At 43.2% G+C, this 25008-nt stretch overlaps 2 protein-coding genes across 2 annotated transcripts; both read right to left on the bottom strand.

Annotated features, from left to right (window-relative positions):
• Positions 1 to 8111: 8111 nt before the first annotated feature.
• thap1 (THAP domain containing, apoptosis associated protein 1) lies at positions 8112 to 12862 on the bottom strand. Its single transcript, XM_010753145.3, has 3 exons — positions 12652 to 12862; positions 11004 to 11196; positions 8112 to 9669 (listed from the first exon to the last, which is right to left on the bottom strand). Exons 1-3 carry the CDS (start codon positions 12720 to 12722, stop codon positions 9259 to 9261), a joined length of 675 nt encoding a protein of 224 aa, XP_010751447.2. The 5' UTR covers positions 12723 to 12862; the 3' UTR covers positions 8112 to 9258.
• Positions 12863 to 16376: 3514 nt separating this feature from the next.
• ccdc82 (coiled-coil domain containing 82) lies at positions 16377 to 20536 on the bottom strand. Its single transcript, XM_027278629.1, has 2 exons — positions 19367 to 20536; positions 16377 to 19237 (listed from the first exon to the last, which is right to left on the bottom strand). The coding sequence occupies exons 1-2, from the start codon at positions 19934 to 19936 to the stop codon at positions 19055 to 19057; spliced, it is 753 nt and encodes a 250-aa protein (XP_027134430.1). The 5' UTR covers positions 19937 to 20536; the 3' UTR covers positions 16377 to 19054.
• Between the last annotated feature and the right edge of the window lie 4472 nt (positions 20537 to 25008).

Below are 25008 nucleotides of genomic sequence, written 5' to 3'. Positions count from 1 at the left end.
TTTTAAATGCATCAAATTATGCTGATGGAAACATTTGATACATTCACTGGACAGCATTACAGAATGGTGAATGCACCATACTATACGCATATGCTAATTATTTTCGATGGTGTCTGGGTGGAGTGGAATTGGAAAGTTCTTAATGGAACATTTATTCTGAAAATCTGACATCAGAAGGTCAGATGATCTCTGAAGACTTGAAGTGGTTGTGTAAAAACTTCTTTGACTTTGTGCTTGTTGAGTGAAGTGGGCACCATTCATTCGGTGCAGTCAGGGTTTATTTGGATCAGTGTCTCATGGACAGTGCAGCTGAACCTCCTCCAATAGAAACAGCTGGAGCCCTGACCAATCAGCAGCCTCAGGTGAGAGACGTCCCCTTTACTTCACCCAAACTTGATGTCTGCAGTTTGTCTTCAAGCAGATTAATGTTCCTGAACTAAACCTGACAAATCCAACAAATGACAGGCTGACACTGTGTGTGTGTGTGTGTGTGTGTGTGTGTGTGTGTGTGTGTGTGTGTGAGTTGTTGTTGTTGTTGACATACATATCCAGTGTTGATTTGTTACACTGTCTGTACCCTCAGATTATTATTAGCCACAAGGTTTATGGTGAAACACACACACACAAATTATTCATAGTATTTACATTTACATTAATCCTAAATCTCAGTTAGATTCCTGGCTTGGGTTCTTCTCTTTTTTAAGTTTTTACGTCCATCCATTATAATTTATTTCATATTTATATATTTATATTAGTGAGTTTAAAATTCTTTATTTTTTATTTTTGTTTTTTTCTTTCCATCGAATTACTTCATGAAAAAACACTAATTATATTGTCTTTGTCTATTGTTTGTTATTATTATTATTATTATTATTATTATTAGGTATTATTACATCATCAAGATGATGGAAAAAATGCAGTCTAATGACAAAAAAGAAATTAGTTTAGATATTAATAATAATTGTATTCCATACTCATATAAACTGGGTAATAAAGATGTGCTGATGAGACCCAGTTTTCTTTAAAATATAAAAAACACACTTTTACGACACAAATCTCCTCTACCTGTTCAATTTAGAAGTTTTTTTAAAAACTACATACTTTCATAATTATATTTTCATAAATGTACCATAGATTATTCCGAATTCACAATTCATGATAAAGAAATAAAACAAACAAAACACACACACACACACACACACACACACACACACAGACCAGGAACACCTGACAGGAGCTCCAGTTTTGGAGTTGCTCTGACCCGGTTGTCCGGCCGTCACAGTTTTGTTGCTGTCAAAGTTGCTCAAATCCTGACTCATTTCTCCTGCTCCTCACAGCTTTAAGGACAAAATGTTCACTCGCTGCCTGATATATCCCGCCCACTGACAGGAGCCATGATAAGGAGATAATCAGTGTTATTCACTTCACCTGTCAGAGGCCATAAAGTTGTGGCTGATTGGTGCATATATATATAAAGATGTGTCTCTGCGTATTTAAACATTGTGTGAAGATGACACATTGAGTTCAGACTTGAATCATGTTGAAAGTTTGCAGAAATATATTACACGTCGTCTGCCGTGACGTCTATGTTAAAAATGACTCGTGCTTTTATTCAGACGTGACACCAATGTGAAAAATGAGCAGAATATTAATGTAACCAGATGCATGTCTGAGAGCAGCTCAGTCATGAATGTTTAGCCATGTTAAAGGCGTGTAATGACAAACAAAAATGATTTTTCATATTTAACTTATATAAATCTATCATGTAGTGTTGTGTTGCTGTGTAATGTTCAGTGTGTTCGGTGTGTTAGAGTTAAAGTTTGCTGCCTGTTTCCTTACACAAACTTTCTCATGACATCAAGTGGGAATTACACTGTCAGACATGACTCAAAGGAACAGCACACACCTCTGCTGAACCACACAAACACACACACACACACACACACACACACACACACACACAGGAGGAGGTGAAACCTCATCGTTATGGTTACGGTGTGTCACAGCAACACCCTTTAACCCCAGAGGAGTGATGTCACGCGGGTCTCCACCCATGGCGTGCGTCACAGTGACACCGACAGACAGACACGCCGACACAATAACAAGCTTCTGTTTACGGAGCTGATAAATAAACTCTGACACACACACAAACACGACTCCTGAAGAAGGAATAATTATCGTCCAACCATAATGAGAAATTTCTGAAAGTTTTTTTTGGATGAGTTCCACAAACTGAAGCTGCTTTGTGAGGTTGGCTTTTATACTCAAAGTCCTGATGTTTAATGTAGCAAACACCTTGATAATAATAATGACTTTGGTTACTTTGGTACTCTCCAAATATAAATGTTATGTCCTACTCTACTTAAGATAGATGATGTTTGTGCATCTTTACTAATTTGATTAATGCTCAGTGATTATAGGAGTATATTGAAGCAACATTATGCAGAAAATGGTCATTGAGTGTCATTTAGTGTAATTGTTAGAATAAAAGTTGACGGGTGAGTGCATGAGGGTCGAGGGACGTGGGGATGAAGGTAGAGGGATGAAGTGGTAGAGGATGGGAGGAGAAAACAGGCTCGTTAGTAGATGGAGGAGTGCGTAGGTTGACCGATGTCGTGAAGACAGGAGGGAACCTGGAGGGATCTGAGACTCTGGGTGGGGGAACCGTCTCTGTGTCTCTATGTATTAGAGACCCATGTTTCTGTGTTTGAATGAAAGAGAGAAGAGAAGAGAGAATACAAGTGATTGATTTCGGGATGTGATCCAAAGAGGGAAGGAACAGATAATGTTTTTTTAAGTACTTGAGATACGGAAATGGGATGAGTTCGAGGTGTGCTCCTTGTTCCTGAACCTAGTTTTAATTTTAGTGCAGTAGAATGTAGTCTCACATGCTCTGATCAATGTAAAGAGTTGTTTTTGTGCTACAGACCACAAAAGTCATGTGTGGTGGTGTCCTATCAGTATCCCGAGAAAAAGGAAACCATGTTAGAAAATTAGAGCCAATACATGTCTGTCAGTGTAAGTCATTCACTTAAGGATTAGAACTTTAAAGTCTGGCAGAGTGTCAGAAAAGAAACAGAAACCTCCTCAAGTCTTAAGTGATGTTTCATTTCATTTATTCATTATGAATAAAGACTACAGATGACAGTCCAGTGTGTCAGATTTACAGGGCTCTACCTACAGAATATGGCAGAAATGGAAGTGTAAATTAGAAAATAAGAATCATTATGTTTTGTTACCTTAGAATTAACTTTCACATCGATAGACATGTTGAACCATGTTTCTACAGAAGCCCTGGACGGACAAACTGAAAACTGGGGCTTTTTTGTTTGTTGCCTTTTCATGTGTTTCATGGCCTCTGTCTTCTTCACACTAGGAAGGGAGTAGGTGAGGTGAGGTGGTTGTAATCAGAAATAAATCCTCTACACTGCTCCTTTAAATCAGCTCTCATTCTGAACTTTAGATGAACTTTTAGGGAATTCTGGCAGAAAAACAACAAACCTGCGAAACACAAACAGCTTCCTCTGCACTCGTTCATCTCACACACTCTGCTCAGTGACTCACTCACTCCTTCACTGCCTTCACGATCCATTCAACACAATGTCGGGGAAAAAACACTTGCAAATGCAAACAAAGTAATTAAGTATCAATAATTAACTGCTACTTAGAGTTCACAAAATAAACAATCTTAGTGAGCACAAATCAAATTCTTCAAAGACTAAAATAACTGTAGAACTCACATGACTGTGTTGTATGTGTCAGTATACGTCTACTCCATGAATCACAAACTGTGTAGTCCTAATACACACATAACTTATTCAAGAACACAAATTCAGTCATAAAGTCAATGATTATAGCTCATACAAGTACTCATTAATGTTCATTAATTAAATCAAGTGCATAATTTGCTAAATAAGTACTGGAGTACTAATTACTAATCAGGGGACACAAATTAAATCATTTTAATTAGTGTGGACAAATGAAGTGATAATCTAGATTACTAGATAGTGCTCACATCATTTAGAATTCTGTAGCACCAGTGACTTGTTAGTGTGCTCATGTACAGTAATTCATTTTAGAGCACACATTTCATAACTAGTATGAATTAAATAAACAAACGTATCATCACTTTACATACTCCTGGAATTCAAAGCCTTAAAGATATAGACTTAAGACTTTCCTTTTTGATAAAGCCTATAGTTAGGGCTGGCTCAGGTCATCCCTTAGTTATGCTGCCAGAGGATTACACTGCCGGGGGACCCCACCGAGGGTTATGCCTAGCCAGGCACGGTATTGGTTGAAGATGCACACATCTCCCTTAGCGAAAACTCTCTCTCTCTCTCTCTCTCTCTCTCACACACTCTCACTCTCTCTCTCTATATCTCTCTCTCTCTATCTCTCTATATCTCCCTCTCTCTCTATATATATATCTCTATATCTCTATATCTCTCCATATCTCTCCATCTGTGGACATGTCTCATTAATGCATGTTACTAACCAAACTTCCCCGGAGTTTCTGTGCTCTGTCGTCCAGCAGGTTCTCGTGGATCGTGGCTGCTGCTGTGATCCTGCATGACGCCCACTACATATATTATTACTGTCATTATTACTACCATATCTATTACTGTAATCATTTTTATCATTCATTATAATTCATTGTCATTTTTTCAGTCATTGTACAATATGTTTGTGTTGATTTGTCCTGTACACGTGACATCCATTGCACGTCTGTCCGTCCTGGGAGAGGGATCCCTCCTCTGTGGCTCTTCCTGAGGTTTCTTCCACATTTTTTCCCTGTTAAAGGTTTTTTGTGGGCAAGTTTTTCCTCACTCGAACCGAGGGTCTAAGGACAGAGGGTGTCACTCCCTGTACAGATTGTAAAGCCCTCTGAGGCAAATGTACTTTGTGACTTTGGGCTATACAAATAAAATTGATTTGATTTGATTTGATATTTATACTTCTATCATTTTAGATATGTCAGTGATGTTATTTATCATCATGTTCTGTGGTTTGCTCAGCAGCACCTCAGCAGCAGCGTCATCACTGTCCCATTCACCCTCTCATCTCTCTCTTTCTCTGGGATTTGAACCGACAGCTCTCTGCTCACAGTTAAAGCCTGCTTCCACCCTCTCCCCCCGTGTTTTCCTCCCCCGCTCTTTTTCCTCCCCCTGAGGCGTTTTTTTTTTTAATTCATGTGTTTCTGAGTAAACAGCAGATCATTGGCAGAGAGATCAGACAGTATTATAGATCTGATAGACGCTGCCAGGCAGAGTTTAGATTTATGGCAGTGTTTATATTAATATACATTATCATCATGTTCGTCCTGCTAACCTCCATTTAGTCCTCGGCTCTGCGCTCTGGGCTGAATGCTGCGAGACCGAAGAGGATAAAAAGTGAAGCTGTGTGCTTTCTATCTGGGTCAGAGGACGAACAAATTCATGAGCAGCAGATTCACACGAGCAGAGAAGAAAACGATCTGATAGACGAGGAGACTCTGATGGGTTCATCTTTAACTTCTCGGACTCTGATTTACCCTGAAGTTTACCACAATATATATATTTTTTACAGTACTTTTCTGTTTTATTTTTTATTGTATACAAATCTGTAGAATTACAGACATTATCTGTAAATTAACAAACTGTTTTTATTTCACGCCATTAATGATCTGTAATTAAAGATGTAACTTATTATATAAAAGTTTATGTTCAAAGTAACAAGTTGACCTTTTTCTTTGTAATGTTGAGGTTAGATTAAACATTTATGTGAACTATCAGATGAAAACATTCTGCATGTCTTATGCCTCATTTTAGACACATTTTCCTAAAACTCAGCCTGGAAGACTCTGTGTCTTTGAATAACTGAATAAATTATTAGTTCTATACATCTCTCCCTTTTTCTTCCCTGGTTGTAGCAGATGATCATCCATCATCATCTGGGTTCTGCTCGAGGTTTCTGCCTGTTAAAAAGTTTTTCCTCGCCTCCGTCGCCAAGTGCTTGCTCATGGTGGAACTGTTGGGTCTCTGTAAATATTTTAAAGAGTACGGTCTAGACCTGCTCTGTGTGGAAAGAGTCATGAGATAACTTTAGTTATCATTTGGCACTATACAAATAAAATCGAACTGAGAGAGAATATAATGTTTCTTCAGATGAGAGCTGTTTACTGCTAAAATATATAAACCAAATAGTCATTTAATAGTAATAGTAAATATAAACTAAAATAGTAATACTGAATGTAGAACTGTGTTACAGATGACCTGCATGTAAAAAATCTAATTTAAAAGTAATTAACCAAATGTATCTCCATATAAAAAGTCATATATAAAACGCAGCATTACCTTTCTTTCTGGCTGCTGGTCGCAGCAGCAGCAGAGCATGCTGGGAAGCAGGTCATCCAGGTGTTGTTTAATCAGAGCGGTCAGGCTGCAGCCCGAGGAGCGTTACAGTTTGGACAGGATGACCTTGATGCCTCGCCGGCGGGGCGGAGCTTCAGCCCAAACATGTCCACCTGGATCAGATTCAGACTGTGGCAGGTCTGTTCACCTGAGGAGGGCTGAGGTCGCTAAAGAGGTGAAGCCTGCTGTCCAAACTCAAACAGCTGAGAAACATCAAGGAACACGGTCCTGTTAGTGTCCCACCATATGACGAACTGTCCGGACGACATGATATTTAAATCTACATCTGAGACTGGTGTTAGAGCAACCGCCACGGTTCATCATTTGGGGAGCAGGAATGAGGTTAAGTACACTCACCATATCGCAGGTAAACTTCGACCAATCACAAAACATCTTTTCCATCTACAGCAGCAGCTGCCACTGTTTTTGAATGAACAGTCCCTTCTCACTACGCACACCTGGCATTAAATCATGGCTATAGTTGCCAGTAGGCAACAGGAGCTCTGTCTTTAGGGACTTGGCTTGAGAACCAGATGGTGGCCGGTTCAAATCCAGCACAGACCACAGACCACAGTATGGAGTGTGGCAGAAGCTGTCCTTGAGCAAAGCACCAAAGCCCTAACTGCTCCCAGGGTGCTGCTACATGGTTGTCCATCATCAACAAATCAGAATGCTGAAAGCAAAACATACAACCCTGACTGTCCACGGATTCATCAGTGCTGCACATCTCATGCAGGTCAATGTAACTCAAAGTGCGTTATTCACAGCTGAGTGTGTATGTGCGTGGGTTAAAGTGTACTGCATGCTGGCATTTCTAACAAACAACGATGAAGCACTGTGTAAGTAAGATCAAGACCAAGAGAGAATGCTGGGAGAAACACAGCTCTGCACCACCACCTGCTGGACAAAGGCATCACTGCTGGTTGTCTCTGCATCCTGAATGAAAAAGTTCATTTGAATCAAAATGAAAAAAAAAAAAAGAAAAATCAGTAACCATAAAACAACCTGAAAATATATTTTGAACAAAGTTTTCTGTTACCATGCCTTTACTTAATATACTAAACCACACCTCAGTTAATTAGTAATGAATGAGTCATAACACACCAGGAAGAAAGTGGTTGTTATTCTGATTATCAGATATTTGTGAACTTGTCATGACCTAATGATTCATTAATATGGTATGCACTAACTCAACTCAATTTACTGTATAGTCCTAAACTTGGAGTTAAAGGTGCAGTATGTTAGATTTGGGGCCTTTATTTTCAGAATAAGGCAGACATGGGATATAATATTCATAACTATGTTTTCATGCATGTATCATCACCTGAAATAAAAATCTTTTTGTTTTTGCCACTTAAAAATTCTCCTTTTATATCTACAGTGGGAGCGGGTCTTCTTTCATAGAGGCCACCATGTTGAAACACTGTGTTTCTACAGTAGCCCAGAACAGACAAACTAAACACTGACTCCAGACAGAGCCTTTAAGTGTTGTTTCTCCTTTACACTAAGAAGCTGAGGGTGATGTGAGGAGACTGCAATGAAGAGATTAGACCAATAATCGTGCAGCCCCACAGACATTCTTTCACCTTCCCAGTGTGAAGACAACACACACACACACACACACACACACACACACACACACACACACACACACACACACACACACACACACACACACCTGTAATGTCAGTGAGGGGAACACACACAGTAGCTGTTATGGCTTCAATGTCATTCAAGTTTATTGCACATTAGCAGCTGTTTAAAGACTCCACATGTAGGAACACACACACACCGACACACCGACACACACACACACACACACACAGGTTTACTTAAGTCCCTCTTGGGGACTGTTACTCCCTGCAGGCGTACTCTAACTTAACCTAACCTTAACTACTGACCCAGACATCAGTGTTATCCAAATGGGGACACTAACACACAGATACACACACACGTTTTTGCATTGTGTTTATGTGAAGAAAAATAAATGAAATAAGTAAAAAATTACAAATTTACTCTTTGTTGCACTAAAGATATTTTCAACCCTTGGTTATGATTTTGTGAGCGTCTTCCTTTCAGGAAGTCAAACATAAACAGGACAGAAGTCACACTTCTAGTTTTTTTGTGTCTCCACATCAGGATTTTTGAAGAACTAATTTAACATTCATTTGTTTTCATTGTGAAACTGAAACAAGAGGAAAGATCCACATAAACGTCTGTGCGTCAAATACAGTGCTGGAGTCAGGATGTCTTTAGCCTAGCTTAGCATAAAGGCTGGAAGCAGGGGGAAACAGCTAGCCTGGCTCTGTCTGCAGTTCAAAAAAAGACACCAACTACCAGCTCTAAAGCTCACTAATGAACCCTCTGCAGCTTGTTTGGTGAATCCTAAAACAAACACAAATATAAAAGCTTCAGTTTGTGATTTTAGAGTCTCACATTGGAACTATTTCTTGAAGAACAACAGTTTATTCATTCGCCCAGTGCGTCTGTGCAGCGTCTCAGCACCTTACTTTGAGATTCCAGGCACACTGCACCGTGCTGTTGCTTGTCAAGAAATCGTTTCAGCGCAGAACTCTCATTAACACCAAACTCAGAATGTTGAAGTGTTCATTTAAAGTCATTTCACTGCAGCTCAAACAGACAAAAGAAAAACCTGATATGTGAGGAGTTGCTGCATCCACCAAATCAGACTAGAGTTCTCCACATCCTGCGTTTGCGCTCCCGACCAGGGGAGTCCTTCAGCTCTCAGATCGGGGGTTTGCCGCCTTGTTCTGCAGCTCTTCAACAGTCTGCCAGGCTGCTGACAGATGTGAGGTTTAAATCACTCACTTTGAGCCACACCGGTCTGTCCATTCTCTCCTCCTCGTTACTCGATGCCTTTGAGCGTGTGGTAGATGTGTTTGGGTAAAATCACGTATCCCTCTCCAAACGCTGCTGGTGGCTCTCGGCCCGTCCTGGGCGTCTCACATGCCGCCTTCAACCTCTTCAGCTGCCTCTCCTGCCGCCGACACTTCTGCTGCGTCGTCTTCAGCTTCTTCCTCAGACTCCCCAGCTGCTCCTCCAGCTGCTCGATGCGCTTCTTCTGGCGAGCGGAGTCCTCTGCCGTGTAGTTGTGGTCACAGGAGACCGCCACCGTGTCTCCCCGGGTGTTGGGCAGACTCCTCCCAGGGGGCTCCTCCTCGGCCTCCTCTTCCTCCTCCACCGCCAGGTCAGATGTGAGAGGCAGAGAGAGAGGGAAGTGGATCTCCGGGGGAAACGGATCCTCCAGCGACTCTGACTGTGAGATAGAAAACACACAAGAGTACAGATGCTGCTCTCTGAATTGGTCCAGGATAACATGTGAAAACTGTGTGAGAATAAGACCAAAGGACAGAATTCAGGTTCTCTCTGGGGAGATTCGGGGGAATCTATTTGTGTCTAAGTACCTGAAAATAAGAACTGTTTATTACCTTAGACTAACCCTGTTATATCTACAGTTGTGTGACCATGTTTCTACAATAGCCCAGAAAGACAAATTAAACACTACCTCTACGCTTTTAATGCATCCACTTTAGGTTCTCCTTCTAGCTCGGAAGGGGAGGGTGAGGTGAGGTGTGTTCAGTTGGTTGCAATTTGCAAGTTCGCTGCTAGATGTCACTAAACCCTACACACAAAGACGAATTCACAGCTCAATCCACCAGTCACAGCTCATTAGGTGGAACTAAGGCTGGATTCCGACAGGATCCGGCACTGCGAGGAGAACTGAGGTTTTTCCATGCATGACATGCGACAGAGCTGTTCACTCCAACTTTTGGGAAAACGGAGCCCAACGTCACGCTCCAGCTGCCAATCAGTCAAACCTCCACAGAAAGCCTGAAATGTCTCTGAAGCAGAGACTACCCAGGTGGATTCATGGACTAAACTCTGATCATCTACCTGTTTATTTCATGTACCAGCTTCTAAATCTGAGTCTGACTCGCAATTTATGTGGCAAAGTAGTGACACAAAGAAATTTATTTGATTTCTGTCAGAGAGAGAGAGAGAGAGAGAGAGAGAGAGAGAGAGAGAGAGACATAAGAGCCTTGATAAAGCTGTCATTAATCAGAGAAATAAAAAGTTTTTCCTGATTGTTTCACAGCGGTTACATTTAGCACCAGCGCCGGTCCTGGCCACATTTGCGTCCTGGGCGAACCCCCCCCCACCCCGAGGCGAACATTTTCTCGTGCGCCCTAACGGCCGCCCGTGCGCCCCTGGATGCGCCGTGCGCCCCGGGATGCGTGCACCCCCCCGGTCTGTCCGACGCCCCCCTCTGCCTTGTCAACACCCCGCTCCCGGGGCGCCCGCTCCGCTAACTTAATGAGCGGTATCGAAAATTACCGAGGTTTTTTGCTTTTTCGGGCGTTCGTGCGCCCCCCACGGAGAATGCGCCCTGGGCGGCCGCCCACATTGCCCATAGCTAGAAGGAGAACCTAAAGTGGATGCATTAAAAGCGTAGCACGTAACTCACACAGCAACCCACCTCAGAATTTAGAGCTGGAAGATTAACACTGTTATGTGTAATATTTCCTTGTTCTGGACCAAGTGTGTGTGTGTGTGTGTGTGTGTGTGTGTAAGTGGTCTGAGCTGCTTCACCTTGATGTTGAGGTTGAAGGTGAAGAGCGAGGGCACGGCGCTCTCCTTCAGCACTCGGTTGTTGCACTCCCTCTTGAAGCAGTCTTTGGTGAAGTGCTGTGAGCAGATGTTGCTGTACTTTGTCGGCTTGAAGTTGTTCCTCCTCATCGCCGCCACCCATTTGCCACAAACATCTGGACGTGCCAGAGGAAACCTGGGACAAAATCAAAACACACAAAATAATTTATATATACACACATACATACATACACACACACACACACACACACACACACACACACACACACACACTGTATCTCTGTAGTATTCATTTTATCATCATTAATGAGTTCCTTGTCTGAATTTGGGTTACACTGTAAAAAAAATAAAAATGAATACATTTACAGTGAAAGACTGTCAAACCAAATCGTGACAGTAATAGACTGTAAAATATACCATTAAGTATGACCGTGTTTTACTATATACAGTATAACAGTCATATTTCAAAACCTTTATTTATACACACCTATTTAAAAAGGAATAGGGAAATAGAATTAAGGGAAATAGTATTTCTTATTATACAGTAAATTACACAGTAAAACACCGTATTAATTAATGGCATATTTTACTGTCATGGTTTGGCAGTTTTTCATTGTAAAATCTACAGGCATTATAAAATATGGAATAAAACGCCAACGTAAACATGAAATTAACAGTACTAATATCCTTTTACTGTAATATTAGGTTATCACCTAATATACCACAGTTGCCAATTGTTTTTACTGTAAAAACAACTTTTTTTAAATAGTGTACTTAGGCAGTAAACATTCAAACTCTTGCAGGCTGCAGGCCCCTGACAGAAACCCTTTCCTGATGGACTCTCAGGTGGTCTAGTCCTCCATTCAAAAAGACTTGACTCTAACAGCGGATTCACACGTGACCTCTCACCTGGTGTCAGAGGCTGGCCCTTGCCAACATGCTGGGATTAGGAACTGGACCGGACAGTTCGGCAGTCCGCAGGCTGCCACATGAAGCTGAACACTGGCTGCTCAGACTCACGTGTCCAGCTGCTCTGTCACAGCGAGGCTAACGTTAGCTTAACGGCCAACAAGCGCCGATACGTGAGGAGCCGTGACCGAACTCCGGCCACAACCAGCGGGGTTAATTATTCCTGTTCTCCTGTACCACGCAGACATGTTGATGATATACTAAGAAGAGTTTTTACCAACATGTACCGTGTCGTGGTAAATTCGGCTTATGAGAATATGTAAAAGAGACATGAGGTAAAGTTTTAATGACGTCTAAAGTGGACTGTCGGGTATCGCAGCCGTAAACATGCTGCAGGTGAAGTTGTTACTTTGTGAGAGGGGGCTGTGCCAACTTAATAACACAACACTTTGAACTGAGGAGAGTAAAATGCTGCTTGGTGAGTTCTCTTTGAGCCGATTTTACCAGTAAAATGTACCGACACAAGGGCTGTCCTGTCTCAGATTATATCACCCATGCACTGCTGGTGATGGGCAGCGATGCCTCAATGAGGCGCATCGGTAAACGCAGGCTGGTAAACTCTGTTGGTACTGGTCACCAGCAGCGACATCACACTGTTAACCATCGTGTCTGGATAGCTAATGCTAACTAGCTCCCACACACAAAGTTTTAATGGACTCACTTGTGGAAGGAAATGTCTTTGTCTTTGTGGTAGCGGTTCTTACAGCCGTACGCTGAGCACGTCTGCACCATGGCTGCTGCCCCGGACGACACTCACTGAGACCCGGACTGAGACTCCACGTAGCTCCGCTGGTGCTTCTCCTGACTCTCCGCGCAGGCTTCACTGCCAGTAACAATGATGGCGAAGATTAGATCATGTGACCTACGTTTTCGGATCTGATTGGCAGAGGTCGTTAATCATACCTTTCCGATATATTTCCCTAGTGTCCACCAAGAGGAGCAAAAACTTCATTATCTCCTAAATTTGACTCTTAGTCACAATTAATCGGATTTAAAGAAGCCCAATAAATAAATAAAACAACATTGCAATATGATACCAATACCACTTATTTCCTATGATGCCCAAATATTCAAAATATAGGATTATTGTGAAGGACAAGGAGACTGAATTTAATGTTAAAATATGATTTTATTGGAAAAGAACTTTAAAACAGAACTTTAATTTACCTTGAATATCTTTGTAAATATAATATTCTAAATGTATGCATACATGTATGCATCTTATTTTGTGTATATATATATATATATATATATATAGATAGATAGATATAATATACACCCACACACACACCACACACCCACCACACACCCACCACCCACACACACACACACCTACATACAGTGGTGGTCAACAGTTTACATACACTTGTAAAGAACATAATGTCATGGCTGTCTTGAGTTTCCAGTTATTTCTACAACTTTGATTTTTTCTCTGATATAGTGATTGGACACAGATCTTCTTTGTCACAAAAACATTCTGAAGCTTGGTTTCTTTATGACTTTATAGGGTAAACTGAAAATGGTGACAAAATCAGCTGGGTCAAATATACAGCAATGCTAATATTTGGTTACATGTCCTTGGCCATTTTTATTTCAATTAGGCGCTTTGGAGCCATCCACAAGCTTCTGGCAAGTTCTGGTTGAATCTTGACCACTCCCTCTTGACAGAATTGGTGCGCGATTAAATTGTTGGCTTTCTGGCATGGACTTGTTTCTTCAGCTTATCCACATGTTCCCAGGGGGTTTAATCAGGACTTTGGAAGGCCATCTAAACCTAATTCTAGCCTGATTTAGCCATTTCATTACCACTTTGATGTGTGTTTGGGGTCATTGTTCTGTTGGAACACCCAACTGCGCCCAAGACCCAACCTCGGGCTGATGACTTAGGTTTTCTTGAAGAATTTGAAGGTAACTCTTCTTCATTGTACCATTGACTCTCTGTAATGCACCAGTTCCATTGGCAGCAAAACAGGCCCACAGCATAATACTACCACCACCGTGCTTGATGGTAGGCATGGTGTCTTGGGGTTAAAGCCTCACCTTTTCTCCTCCAACATATCAAATCAATTATTTATATAGTCCCAAGTCACAAAGTACATTTGCCTCACAGGGCTTTAAAATCAGGGAGTGACACCCTCTGTCCTTAGACCCTCGGTTCGATTGAGGAAAAACTTGCTGAGCATTGTGGCCAAACAGCTCCATTTTTGTTTCATCTGACCACAGAATTTCCTCCAGAAGGTCTTATCTTTGTCCAGTGATCAGCAGCAAACTTTAGTCGAGCCTTAAGGTGCCGCTTTTTGAGCAAGGCTTCTTCTTGCACGGCAGCCTCTCAGTCCATGGCGATGCAAAACACGCTTGACTTGTGGACACTGACACCTGTGTTCCAGCTTGTCTAATCTTGGCAGATCTGCTTTTTGGTGCTCCTGGGTTGACTCTCACCCTCCTGACCAGTTTCTTCTCAGTAGCAGGTGACAGCTTTGCGTTTTCTTCCTGAGTCGTGGCAGTGACAAAACAGTGCCATGCACTTTATACTTACAAACAATTGTTTGCACTGTTGCTCTTGGAACCTGCAGCTGCTTTGAAATGGCTCCAAGTGACTTTCCTGACTTGTTCAAGTCAATGATCTCTTTTTCAGATCTGTGCTGAGCTCCTTTGACTTTCCCATTGTAGCGTTTGTGGGTGTTGTTATCCAATGAGCCCTTTTTAAATGGCCTCAGAGGAAGTCACCAGCTGTAGTCACTCATGACACTCACAGGAAGTTAAGAGGTCATGCTATGAAGCCATGTCATTGACACAACTTTCTAAGTCTCCAAAATTGCTCATTCATGTTGCTGTATGTAATTTTTGCCCAGCAGATTTGGTCACAATTTCAGTTTACCCATAATAAAGTCATAAAGAAACAGCTCATGAATGTTTTTTGTGACAAGAAAGCTGTTCCAATCACTATATCAGAGAAAAATCTGAGTTGTAGAAATAACTGGAAACTCAGACAGCCAGGACTTATGTTCTTTACAAGTGTATGTAAACTTTTGACCCCCACTGTAACATACTACACACACACACATATATATTGCATGGTTTTGTAAAAGACTTGTGGTAGAAAACACAGGCCAGTAGTCAGTATACTGTAGTATCAGCATATATACGCCTCACTTACAGCTGCATCTGTGCTGTTAATGTCTGTCATTATTTTGACATAATGTAGAGGTGTGTAGCTTTGCTAACAAGCATTAGCAGAGGTCACGTGGAGGGAGGTGGTAAATGAGGAAACTGGAAGAAATACACGGAATACCAAAATAGTTTTAATCTCAACAATTTGCACTGTTTTTTTAAAAAAGAAAAGTGCAAGGTAATATTTTTGGTTGCGGCTGTATAAAGCTCTGTCAAAGGAGCTGTAGTTTCAGTGGACAGCCAAACCACAAACTTAAAATGATGTGTGTAGTTTTCACATAGGAAAATAAATGAGTGGCTCGGGCAGGCTGATTCAGGAAATGTAGTTAAACACCAGCAAAGTTAAGATGTTGATTTCCAACACAACGTGGTTGGTCAAAAAAAGAAACTTTATTAATAAAAGAAGTGTTTCAACAGGGCAGGTTGGTCTGAGTAGCTTTATACAGCAACAAAGAACCAGAATACCGGAAAAACAGCAAATACACAGCACTGATATGTAACTGTGACTGTGTTTGTGTGTGTATCATCGCTATTCTGTATAATATATATATATATATATATATATATATATATATATATCTATATATATAGATAGATAGATAGATAGATAGATAGATAGATGATGATAGTAGATAGATAGATAGATAGAGAGGAGAGAAGAGAGAGAGAGAGAGAGTCCTGTAGTGGAGCAAAAAAGCAGAAAAGGCCACAAGGCTCTTAAACCCTCAAAGTTCTCGTTGAGTAGCTGCGACTGAAAACTGGACATAAAAACATTCTTTACAGCTCAGTTCATCAGCGGCTCACAGCTTATTTGTGGTTGTCAAATCTGCAAAACAGACTGAATTTCTTTTGTTCCAATCTGTACGACTGCACGTAAACGCACCATTACAGAAGAGAAAAAAATAGGAAAGTAGGAAAGACAGAAGGAAGGGAGGAAAGAAGGGAAGGACACGTGAAAATGAAGGGAATATTCAAAAAGAGCAAATCTCTGATTAGAGACATTATATGTCCAATTCACACATTAGCACATGAATGCAGCACTGTGACAGACTTCAGAGAGGAAGAAATAAATAGAAAAGTACAAGAAGGTTTTTGGGTGGGCTGCCCAAATCAGTTATATATACAGTCCAAGAAACACTGGATTCCTTCTCCTGTTACATTTCTGTGTTACCATTTACAAAAAAATGACTCAACAAATTCAATTAAATGCTTTCAGCAAGTGCAAAAAGTCAACTGTAATCAGTTTTCTGCTTTTCAGAATCTCAGACGTACCAACTCAACATAAAAACTCTCGTCTGAAGCTTATTTTGATAGTTCTTTCCATCTTCCTGTCTGCTGTAAAAGTTAGAAGCACCTCCAAACTCTTCTACTCTGTCTCTTACCTATTCCAATGTTTTTTTAAACAGGACACACACCATCTTTGGTAGCTTTTAAAACTGTTGACCACATTTCAAAGTCTTTAAGGTTTTAGTGTGTGTGAATCTTTCTATCTATCAACAACAAAAAAACAGTATCAACTGGGAGTCAGCGGACACTTGTATGCGATGCAGAGATCCTCTTTAAACAATGACCAAACTGTCCTAATAACTAAATTAGCTCTGTCCATTCAGGTGAAAGGACAGAGCTAATTTAGGTGAGACACAGCTGATAGCTCCAGAAAGAAGTAGTAAATGGACCCTCAAATTGTGGAGAGATGTACTTTTTTTGTCTAGTCTCCTCAGTTAGAGTTGGAGAGAAACCAAAAAGGAATACACCTACAATGTGTGCAGGATGTAGGTGCATTGTTTGATCAATACCAAAAACATTTTGGACAAAAAGTCTAACAAATAAACAAATACGATTTCAATAAACTGTTTTTGGGCTGTCTGAAAAATGTGAAAATGTCTTAAACACTTTCCCAAGTTGAAGGTTGTGGGGTTTTTTTGCCAACCCAACAGCTCGTACCTCAGACATATTCAGCGTACAGTGATGTCAGTGAGTCTTCACACTGAAGAGGGTCCACGCTGAGGACACTCATAGCAGAGATGGACAGAACTACCAAAGAATACAGACGTTTCTGCAAACATTGCTTTAAAGTGTTTTAGTTCGTAGCTGAAATCATTCAGTCTAAATCCTCTGACGTTAATCAGGAGGCTGTTAGACAGCAAACACACACACACACACACACAACAAAAAAGTCTGCTTTGCAGGAACAGTATTCAATAAAAATCTCCTGTTCTGACTAAAAACTACATTAAAGAGGAAAAATGCAAAAAGAATCTGAGTGCTTCTGCATTACCCAGAAGCCTCAGTAGCCACTGTCCACCCACAGCTGTGGAATCAGTGTGATCGTAGTCAGAACACATCATCACTGCACGCAGGAACACGGCAACGGCAACTTGAAGCTTTTTAGATTGGATGTTTCCTCGTAGCAATGCTCTCTGGGACTTGTAGTTGACTTCTTCTTCTATAGTTGTTCTGGATACATTCGAGCTGATATCTCAGTCATGTGACACGTCATGTCTCACAGACAGTCAGCTGACAGAGTGTCTCAGCTGCAGCAGCCCTGATATGAAAAAGTCCTCCACAACATGTCACTCTTATATTAGTGTCATCTGCCAACTGTGAGTGATCTGCAAACATGTGCCTGCTAACAACAGTCACTCATCCGAGGGTCAAAGTTCATTCTTGTTTTTGGGAAAAGCAGTGTGATGAAATGCTGTTAACTTAGGTTTAACTTGCTTTTTGTTGAGGCTGTAACCACGACAACAACTCACTTTGATAATTACATTCGCTGAAGATCATGTGATATGGCAGAAAGCTCAGGAAAATATCCAGTAAGTGGACCTTGAGTTGAACATAAAAAAGATGATGGATCCTTGACACACATCAGCATGAACGGCCAAACCTGTGACGTGTAGCGTGTTTTACACAGCTGAGCGTTACTGAAGAGTTTCATCTACCGACACAAAATGTCATGAACTATGCAAACCAAGACTTTGATGATAGTCAAACTATGTCTACTAACTGTCCCGGCATAACATGTAGCTACGTGTAGCTTTTGTCACGTTGACGTCAACGTTCGTCCGTGTCACTAAAGATACAAAATGCCTGAAAATCAAACAGATGACGGAACTCAAACTGAATGAATATAATGTCATACTGTCAATGTGCAGTATCTAAACTGTCTTCAGTTGTCTGGTGATGTGAACGGTTGCAAATTGTTGACGTTGGAGCCCATCTATCTCTGAAAGATGTGAACATGGAACCACAGAAGAAGAAGCTTTCATTAGTGACAGCTTCCTTTAAGGGCTGATCATCTTCCACCTGTGTTTCCATCCAAATGTATCCCAAACTTTAGCTCACTGAAACTTTGAACTGTAGGTGGCAGCAGAAGACGTAACTCAAACAACACCAGCTGAAGTTCAGGCCGTGAAAAACATGAACATATCATGTTTACGTCGTGATACTTCAAAATGAGCATGTGAAAGAACCGCGGCTAATGGGAGAGTAGACTGTTTTATAGGACGCCTGATGGTGAGAAGTTGGACCTGTCAGTGGAACATGAGTGACATGACATCTATCTGGGGTTAGTGACTTCGGGGGGTATAAATAAATAAAACTGACTTCTGTCAGCAGGGGAAAATTCATCACATGACACTGAACCAGGAGCGACACATCCACGAGTGTCTCTCTCTGAGGCTGCGCTTCCTTCAGAAAATACATAACAGGTCAACGTGGCTGTCCAAACAATCTGCTCGTCTTCACGTTTCTTCATGTTTCTATAGCAACAGACATGACCATGTTTTTGTTTTCCACTTAAAATGCTGCAAGAAAAAACTAACCTGTACAAACTAACAAGTCTTTTTTTAGTTCTTCACATTCAAACTCCTGTCCTCCACTGTGGTGTAGATCTACTTCTTCTTCCCCCCCTCCTCCTCCTCCTCCTCGTCCGTGTCCTGCTCTGCCTCCTCTTCTTTGTCTTTCTCCTCCTCCCTCTCTCCATCATCACATTCTTTCTTGTTGCCGTTCTCTCCTCTGCCTCCTCCTCCGGCTTCATCCTCAGCTTCTTTAGACTCGTCCTCGTCGCTCGCACCCTGAAAACACATGAAATGTTCAGACTGGGAGCTGACATTATGATGTTAAAACCCTGCTGGGTGACAGACTGCTCGTGTTATCATCATTATGATTGAGGGTCTGGGTCTGATGGGGGTCAGAAGGTGTACCTGCTTCAGGCGGCTCCTCCTCCGGCTCGGGACCCGGGCTTTCATCCTCCGGGACAGCGCCAGCAGCTTGTTGTGTCTCTGTCTCCTCTTCGCCTTCTCCTCCTCCTCTCTGCGCTTCTCCTCCACATGGTCCGAGTCAGACTCGTCCTGCCGCTGCAGCCTGCTCCGCTTCCTGGGCTGCACCAGCCTCTTAGGCTTGCTCTTGTCCTTCTTCTTCTTCTCCTCCTCCTCCTCCTCATCATCATCATCGTCGTCGTCCTCCTCCCCCGCACTGGAGGACACCGAGCTGTCGTCGCCTCCCAGGAACGAGCGCTTCCTGCGGGTCACGGAGCGGCTGTCGTCGCTGGAAGTAGCCCCGGAATCGCTCCGGCCCCGCTCCTCCTGCTCGCTGTCTTCCTCCGGGGAGCTCTGGAAGTCGGACTGTGATCCGGAGGAGGTGGAGGAGGAGAAGGAGCCTTCGTCACTGTCGTCCAGGATGGAGGCGGGAAGGCCGATCTGTCGCTTCTTCGACGCGTCCACCTTGGTCTTCCGCATCGACGCGAACATTTTCCGCTTGTACAAGCTCTCCATGTCTGCACGCGGTACCGGAGCCCGGTGACATTAATCAGAAACCCGGAAAGAAGAACAGGACGGCGCGAGCGAGCTAACGGAGCGGCTAGTTAGCTTCGGTCGTCTGTATGCGCGTCACGACGACGACAGCATGCTATTCCTGTGAAAAACACAATGTGGCGCCTGAATTCAGTTCCGTGCACATTTATTTGGGACTCTGCTCATGGAAGCTTTCTGCCTCCGGTCGTTCGAACCGGATTAACGGGCCACAGACCGGACAGTCCGTGGATGTTCTGCTCCGTGTAGCTAGCTGTCTGTTATTGTTGTTGCTCCAGCTTCTTCTTCGCTGGGAGGAATAACGGCGCAGAGTGTGAGGGCGCCCCCTGCGGCGGAGAGCCCTCACTGCTGCCACTGCTCAATCAAAGTCAGAGCATTCGATCCTTCAGCGGTCTATTTTAAGTATTTTATGCTGTTGCACCTCAGCATGGATGAGGTCAAGATAAAAAGTTCAAACCGAATGAATTCTTATTTTTGCAATATTTTCCGTCGTTAAAGTGAAAACCCACCAATGTTTTGTGGCATATTATAAATAAAGTAGATCCAATGCCTAAAAACGTGTTTTTCTTGTGTATGTCTTCATAAATTAGCATTATATTTGTTTCTGCTATTTTTATGAATTTCGGTACTTTAACCATAAAACAACATCTTGACCATTTGGTAGGGGGCTATATTTTTAAAACAATGGGGTCAGTTAAAAAAATAAATCATTGATTGTGGTTATTAATTAATAAATGCAAAAAAAAAAAAAAAAAAGTGAGGGACCAGACAAAGCGCAGCTCAATTCCCCTGATGAAATGTCCATCAAAGGAGCCGAGTTTCCCTTGCCCGGACGTGGTTCACCGGGCCTCCCCCCTGGAGCCAGGCCTGGGGGTGGGGCTCGTTGGCGAGGCATGGGCCCCCTTTCCCATGTAATGGTCCCACTACCCATGGGAGGGGTCTTAGGGGGCAGGTGCTGAGAGAGTTGGGCGGCAGTCGGAGGCGGGGACCCTGGCGGTCCGACCCCCGGTTGCAGAAGCTGGCTCTGGGGACATGAAACGTCACCTCTCTGGCAGGGAAGGAGCCTGAGCTGGTGCACGAGGTTGAGAGGTACCTGCTAGATATAGTTAGGCTCGCTTCTACGCACAGCGTGGGCTCTGGAACCAGTTTCCTTGAGAGGGATTGGATGCTCTACCACTCTGGAGTTGCCCCCGGCAAGAGGCGCAGAGCGGGGGTGGGAATGCTTGTTTCCCCCCGGCTCGGCAACTGTACGTTGGGTTCACCCCGGTGGACGAGAGGGTAGCCTCCCTTCGCCTTCGGGTGGGGGGACGGGTCCTGACTGTCGTCTGTGCCTATGCACTGAATGGCAGTTCAGAGTACCCACCCTTTTTGGAGTCTTGGGAGGGGGCTCTGGAGAGCGCTCTGAACCCACTGGTGGACACCGGCGGTGAGGGATGCCGTCAAGCTGATGAAGGAGTCCTACAGAACCTTTTTGGCCTGTGGGACTCCTGAAGCAGCTGACGGGTATCGACGTGCTAAGCGGAGTGCGGCCTTGGCGGTTGCGGAGGCAAAAACTCGGGTGTGGGAGGAGTTCGGTGAGGCCATGGAGAATGACTTTCGAACGGCTTCAAGGAGGTTCTGGACCACCATCCGGCGGCTCAGGCGGGGGAAGCAGTGCACTGTCAACACTGTGTTCAGTGGGGGCGGAGTGCTGCTGACCTCGACTGGGGACGTCTTGGGTCGGTGGAGGGAATACTTTGAAGACCTCCTCAATCCCACCAGCACGTCTTCCTTTGAAGAGGCAGAGTCTGGGGACCCCGTGGTGGTCTCGCCCATCTCTGGGGCTGAGGTCGCTGAGGTAGTCAAAAAGCTCCTCAGTGGCAGGGCCCCAGGGGTGGATGAGGTGGTCTGCCCGGAGTTCCTCAAGACTCTTGATGTTGTGGGGCTGTCTTGGTTGACACGTCTCTGCAACATCGCGTGGACATTTTTCACAGACAGTATTTCGTCCTGGTCGTGGAACTGTGGACCAGCTCTATACCCTTAGCGCAGTCCTGGAGGGTGCATGGTCTACATGTGCTTTGTGGACTTGGAGAAGGCGTTCGACCGTGTTCCTCAGGGAGTCCTGTGGGGGTGCTCCAGGAGTATGGGGTTCCGGACCCATTAATACGGGCTGTCCGGTCCCTGTACTCTTGGTGCCAGAGCTTGGTCCGCATTGCTGGCAGTGCCAGAGCTTGGTCCGCATTGCTGGCAGTAAGTCGGACCTGTTTCCTGTGGGAGTTGGACTCCGCTAGAGCTGCCCTTTGTCACCGGTTCTGTTCATAACCTTTATGGACAGAATTTCTAGGCCCAGCCAGGGTGTTGAGGGGCTGCGGTTCGGTGGCCTCAGGATTGGGTCGCTGCTTTTTGCGGACGATCTAGTCCTGTTGGCTTCATTGGAGCGTGACCTTCAGCTCTCTCTGGAGCGGTTTGCAGCCGAGTGGGAACCGGCTGGGATGAGAATCAGCACCTCCAAATCCGAGGCCATGGTTCTCAGCCGGAAAAGGGTGGAGTGCAGCCTCTGGGTTGGGGATGAGATCCTGCCTCAAGTGGAGGATTTCAAGTATCTCGGGGTCTTGTTCACGAGTGAAGGAAGGATGGAACGGGAGATCGACCGGCGGATCGGTGCGGCTTCTGCAGTGATGCGGACTCTGCGCCGGTTCGTCGTGGTGAAGAAGGAGCTGAGCCGAAAGGCGAAGCTCTCGATTTATCAGTCGATCTGTGTTCCTACCCTCACCTATGGTCATGAGCTTTGGGTAGTGACCGAAAGAATGAGATCGCAAATACAAGCGGCTGAAATGAGCTTCCTTCGCAGGATGGCTGGGCTCTCCCTTAGAGAGGCTTCCCTGCTGAAGCTGCTGCCCCTGTGACCCGATAAAACAGATAAAGCGGGAGAAGACGAGAGACGAGAAAAAAAAAAGTCAAAACCTTTTTTATGAGTGGGATTGTTAAAAGGTTAAATGTCTAAAAAAATGATCAGACTGGAAATCTATTCAACCAGATTAAAATAAAATACTAAAATGATGATATTATGCATGATGATAATGTCACAAAACGCTGCATGACACTGAACTACTCTTCAGACAAAGTGATCAACTGCACTGTCGACCCTCAGTTTGTTTAGAGCACAGGACACATTATGACATGCGACAGTAAGAAAACTCACTGTCTGGCTCTAATATGCACGAACAGCAGAATCTTATATATAATTGTTTGTTAATTTGATCTTAGTCAGTCAATCAATCAATCAATCAATCAATCAATCAATCAATCAATCAATCAATCAATCAATCAATCAATCAATCAATCAATCAGTAATGGTATGCATTTAAAGGTCCAGTGTGTAAGATTTAAGAGAGATCTATTAGCAGAAATGGAATATAATATTCATAGGTCTGTTTGAATCTTTGAATGAGCTTTGAATCAGCAGGTCCTCTTCCACATCATGTTTCTATACAGTAGCCCAGAATGGACAAACTAAGCCCTGGCTATAAATAGGGCCTCATATGTTTTCCATATTTGTCAGCCACAGTTTCTCCTTCACGCTTTGAAAGGGGTGGTGAGGTGAGGGGTATTCAGATATTTAGTCTGGAACCTCACTTTAAGCTTTTTTCAGCAGATCGTAGCTTCATGGCACATTTACTGTTTGACTTGTATATTTTTGAGAGGCAGAGCACCCTACTGATGAGAAGACTTATTTTCAGTAAACTCTTATGTTAGCTCAGAATATTCTCAATCCTCAAACCTGTCTGCTGCGTCCGTACCATGAACAGTAGCATGGATTCATCAGTACACAGCACAGTTAAGACTATTAATAAAAAACATTGCAAAATAATTGACCCTGCTGTCATTGAGTTTGAGTTAAGCTGTGTGTGTGTGTGTGTGTGTGTGTGTGTGTGTGTGTGTGTGTCTGTGTGTGTGTGTATATGTATACAGGTACTACTTGGAAAATTAGAATATCGTGTAAAAGTTGTTTTATTCAGGCAATTCATCATAAAAGGTGAAACCAATAAATTTTATAGACTCATTACATGCAAAGTGAGATATTTCAAGCTTTTATATAGACTCATTACATGCAAAGTGAGATATTTCAAGCTTTTATTTGTTTCGATTTTGCTCATTAGGACTTGCAGCTTCAGAAAACCTCAAATTCAAAAACTCAGAAATTTTGAATATTGCTTGAAATCAATAAAAAAAGGATTTTAAATACAGAAATGTCAGGCCTCTGAAAGTAAAATTTTGCATCTGTACTTAGTACTTGTTTGGGGCCCCTTTTGCACGAATGACTGCCTTAATCTGGCGTTGCATGGATGCTACCAGGTTGTGGCATATCTCAGGTGTTATGGAAGATCAACATGCTTCATTCGCAACCTTGAGCTCTTCTTTATTGTTTGGTCTCTCCCCGTTCATCTTTCTCTTGGCAATGCCCCACAGATTTTCTATGGGGTTCAGATCAGGTGAGTTTGCAGGCCAATCAAGCACAGTAATCCCGTGGTTTTTGAACCAGGATTTTGTACTTTGTTGCCAAATGAGATGCAAAACTTTCTCTCATCAGAAAAGAGGACTGGGCAACAGTCCAGTCTTTCTTTCTAGCCCAGCTAAGGTGCCTCTGGCGTTGCTTGCTCATGAGGAGCGGCTTGACAACAGGAATTCGACATTAGCCCATGTCCAGCATCTGCCTGTGTGTCGTTTCTCTTGAAGCAGCAACTCCATCTTGAGTCCACTCCTTATGAAGTTCCCCCACACTTTTGAATGGCCCTTTCCTGACCATCTTCTCCAGGCTGCGGTCATCCCTCCGGCTTGTACACCATTTTCTTCCACACTTCTGCCTTCCACTTAACTGTCCATTAATGTGCTTTAAAACAGAACTCTGAGAACACCCAGCTTCTTTTGCTATCACTTTTTGTGTCTTACCCACCTTGTGCAGGGAGTCAGTGATGGTTTTCTGCACAACTGTCAGATCAGCAGTCTTCCCTATGATTGTAAATTCTTCTAAACCAAAGACACAGGCTTTTTAAAGG

The sequence above is a fragment of the Larimichthys crocea genome, chromosome IV, assembly GCF_000972845.2.
Source record: "Larimichthys crocea isolate SSNF chromosome IV, L_crocea_2.0, whole genome shotgun sequence".
In the NCBI taxonomy this organism is placed as follows: Eukaryota; Metazoa; Chordata; class Actinopteri; family Sciaenidae; genus Larimichthys; species Larimichthys crocea.
The sequence above is the reverse complement of the archived record's forward strand: the minus strand, read 5'-3'. Positions and strand labels throughout refer to the sequence as shown.

Bases quoted from the DNA above. Each gene is read 5' to 3' on its own strand.
- thap1 (XM_010753145.3), bottom strand. From the start codon at position 12,722: ATGGTGCAGACGTGCTCAGCGTACGGCTGTAAGAACCGCTACCACAAA. The intron at 11,197-12,651 runs GTGAGTCCATTA...ATTTTGTCCCAG, and splicing joins AAAGACATTTCCTTCCACAA to GTTTCCTCTGGCACGTCCAG. The intron at 9,670-11,003 runs GTGAAGCAGCTC...TCTATCTCACAG, and splicing joins CCTTCAACCTCAACATCAAG to TCAGAGTCGCTGGAGGATCC.
- ccdc82 (XM_027278629.1), bottom strand. From the start codon at position 19,936: ATGGAGAGCTTGTACAAGCGGAAAATGTTCGCGTCGATGCGGAAGACC. The intron at 19,238-19,366 runs GTACACCTTCTG...ATGTGTTTTCAG, and splicing joins GGAGGAGCCGCCTGAAGCAG to GGTGCGAGCGACGAGGACGA.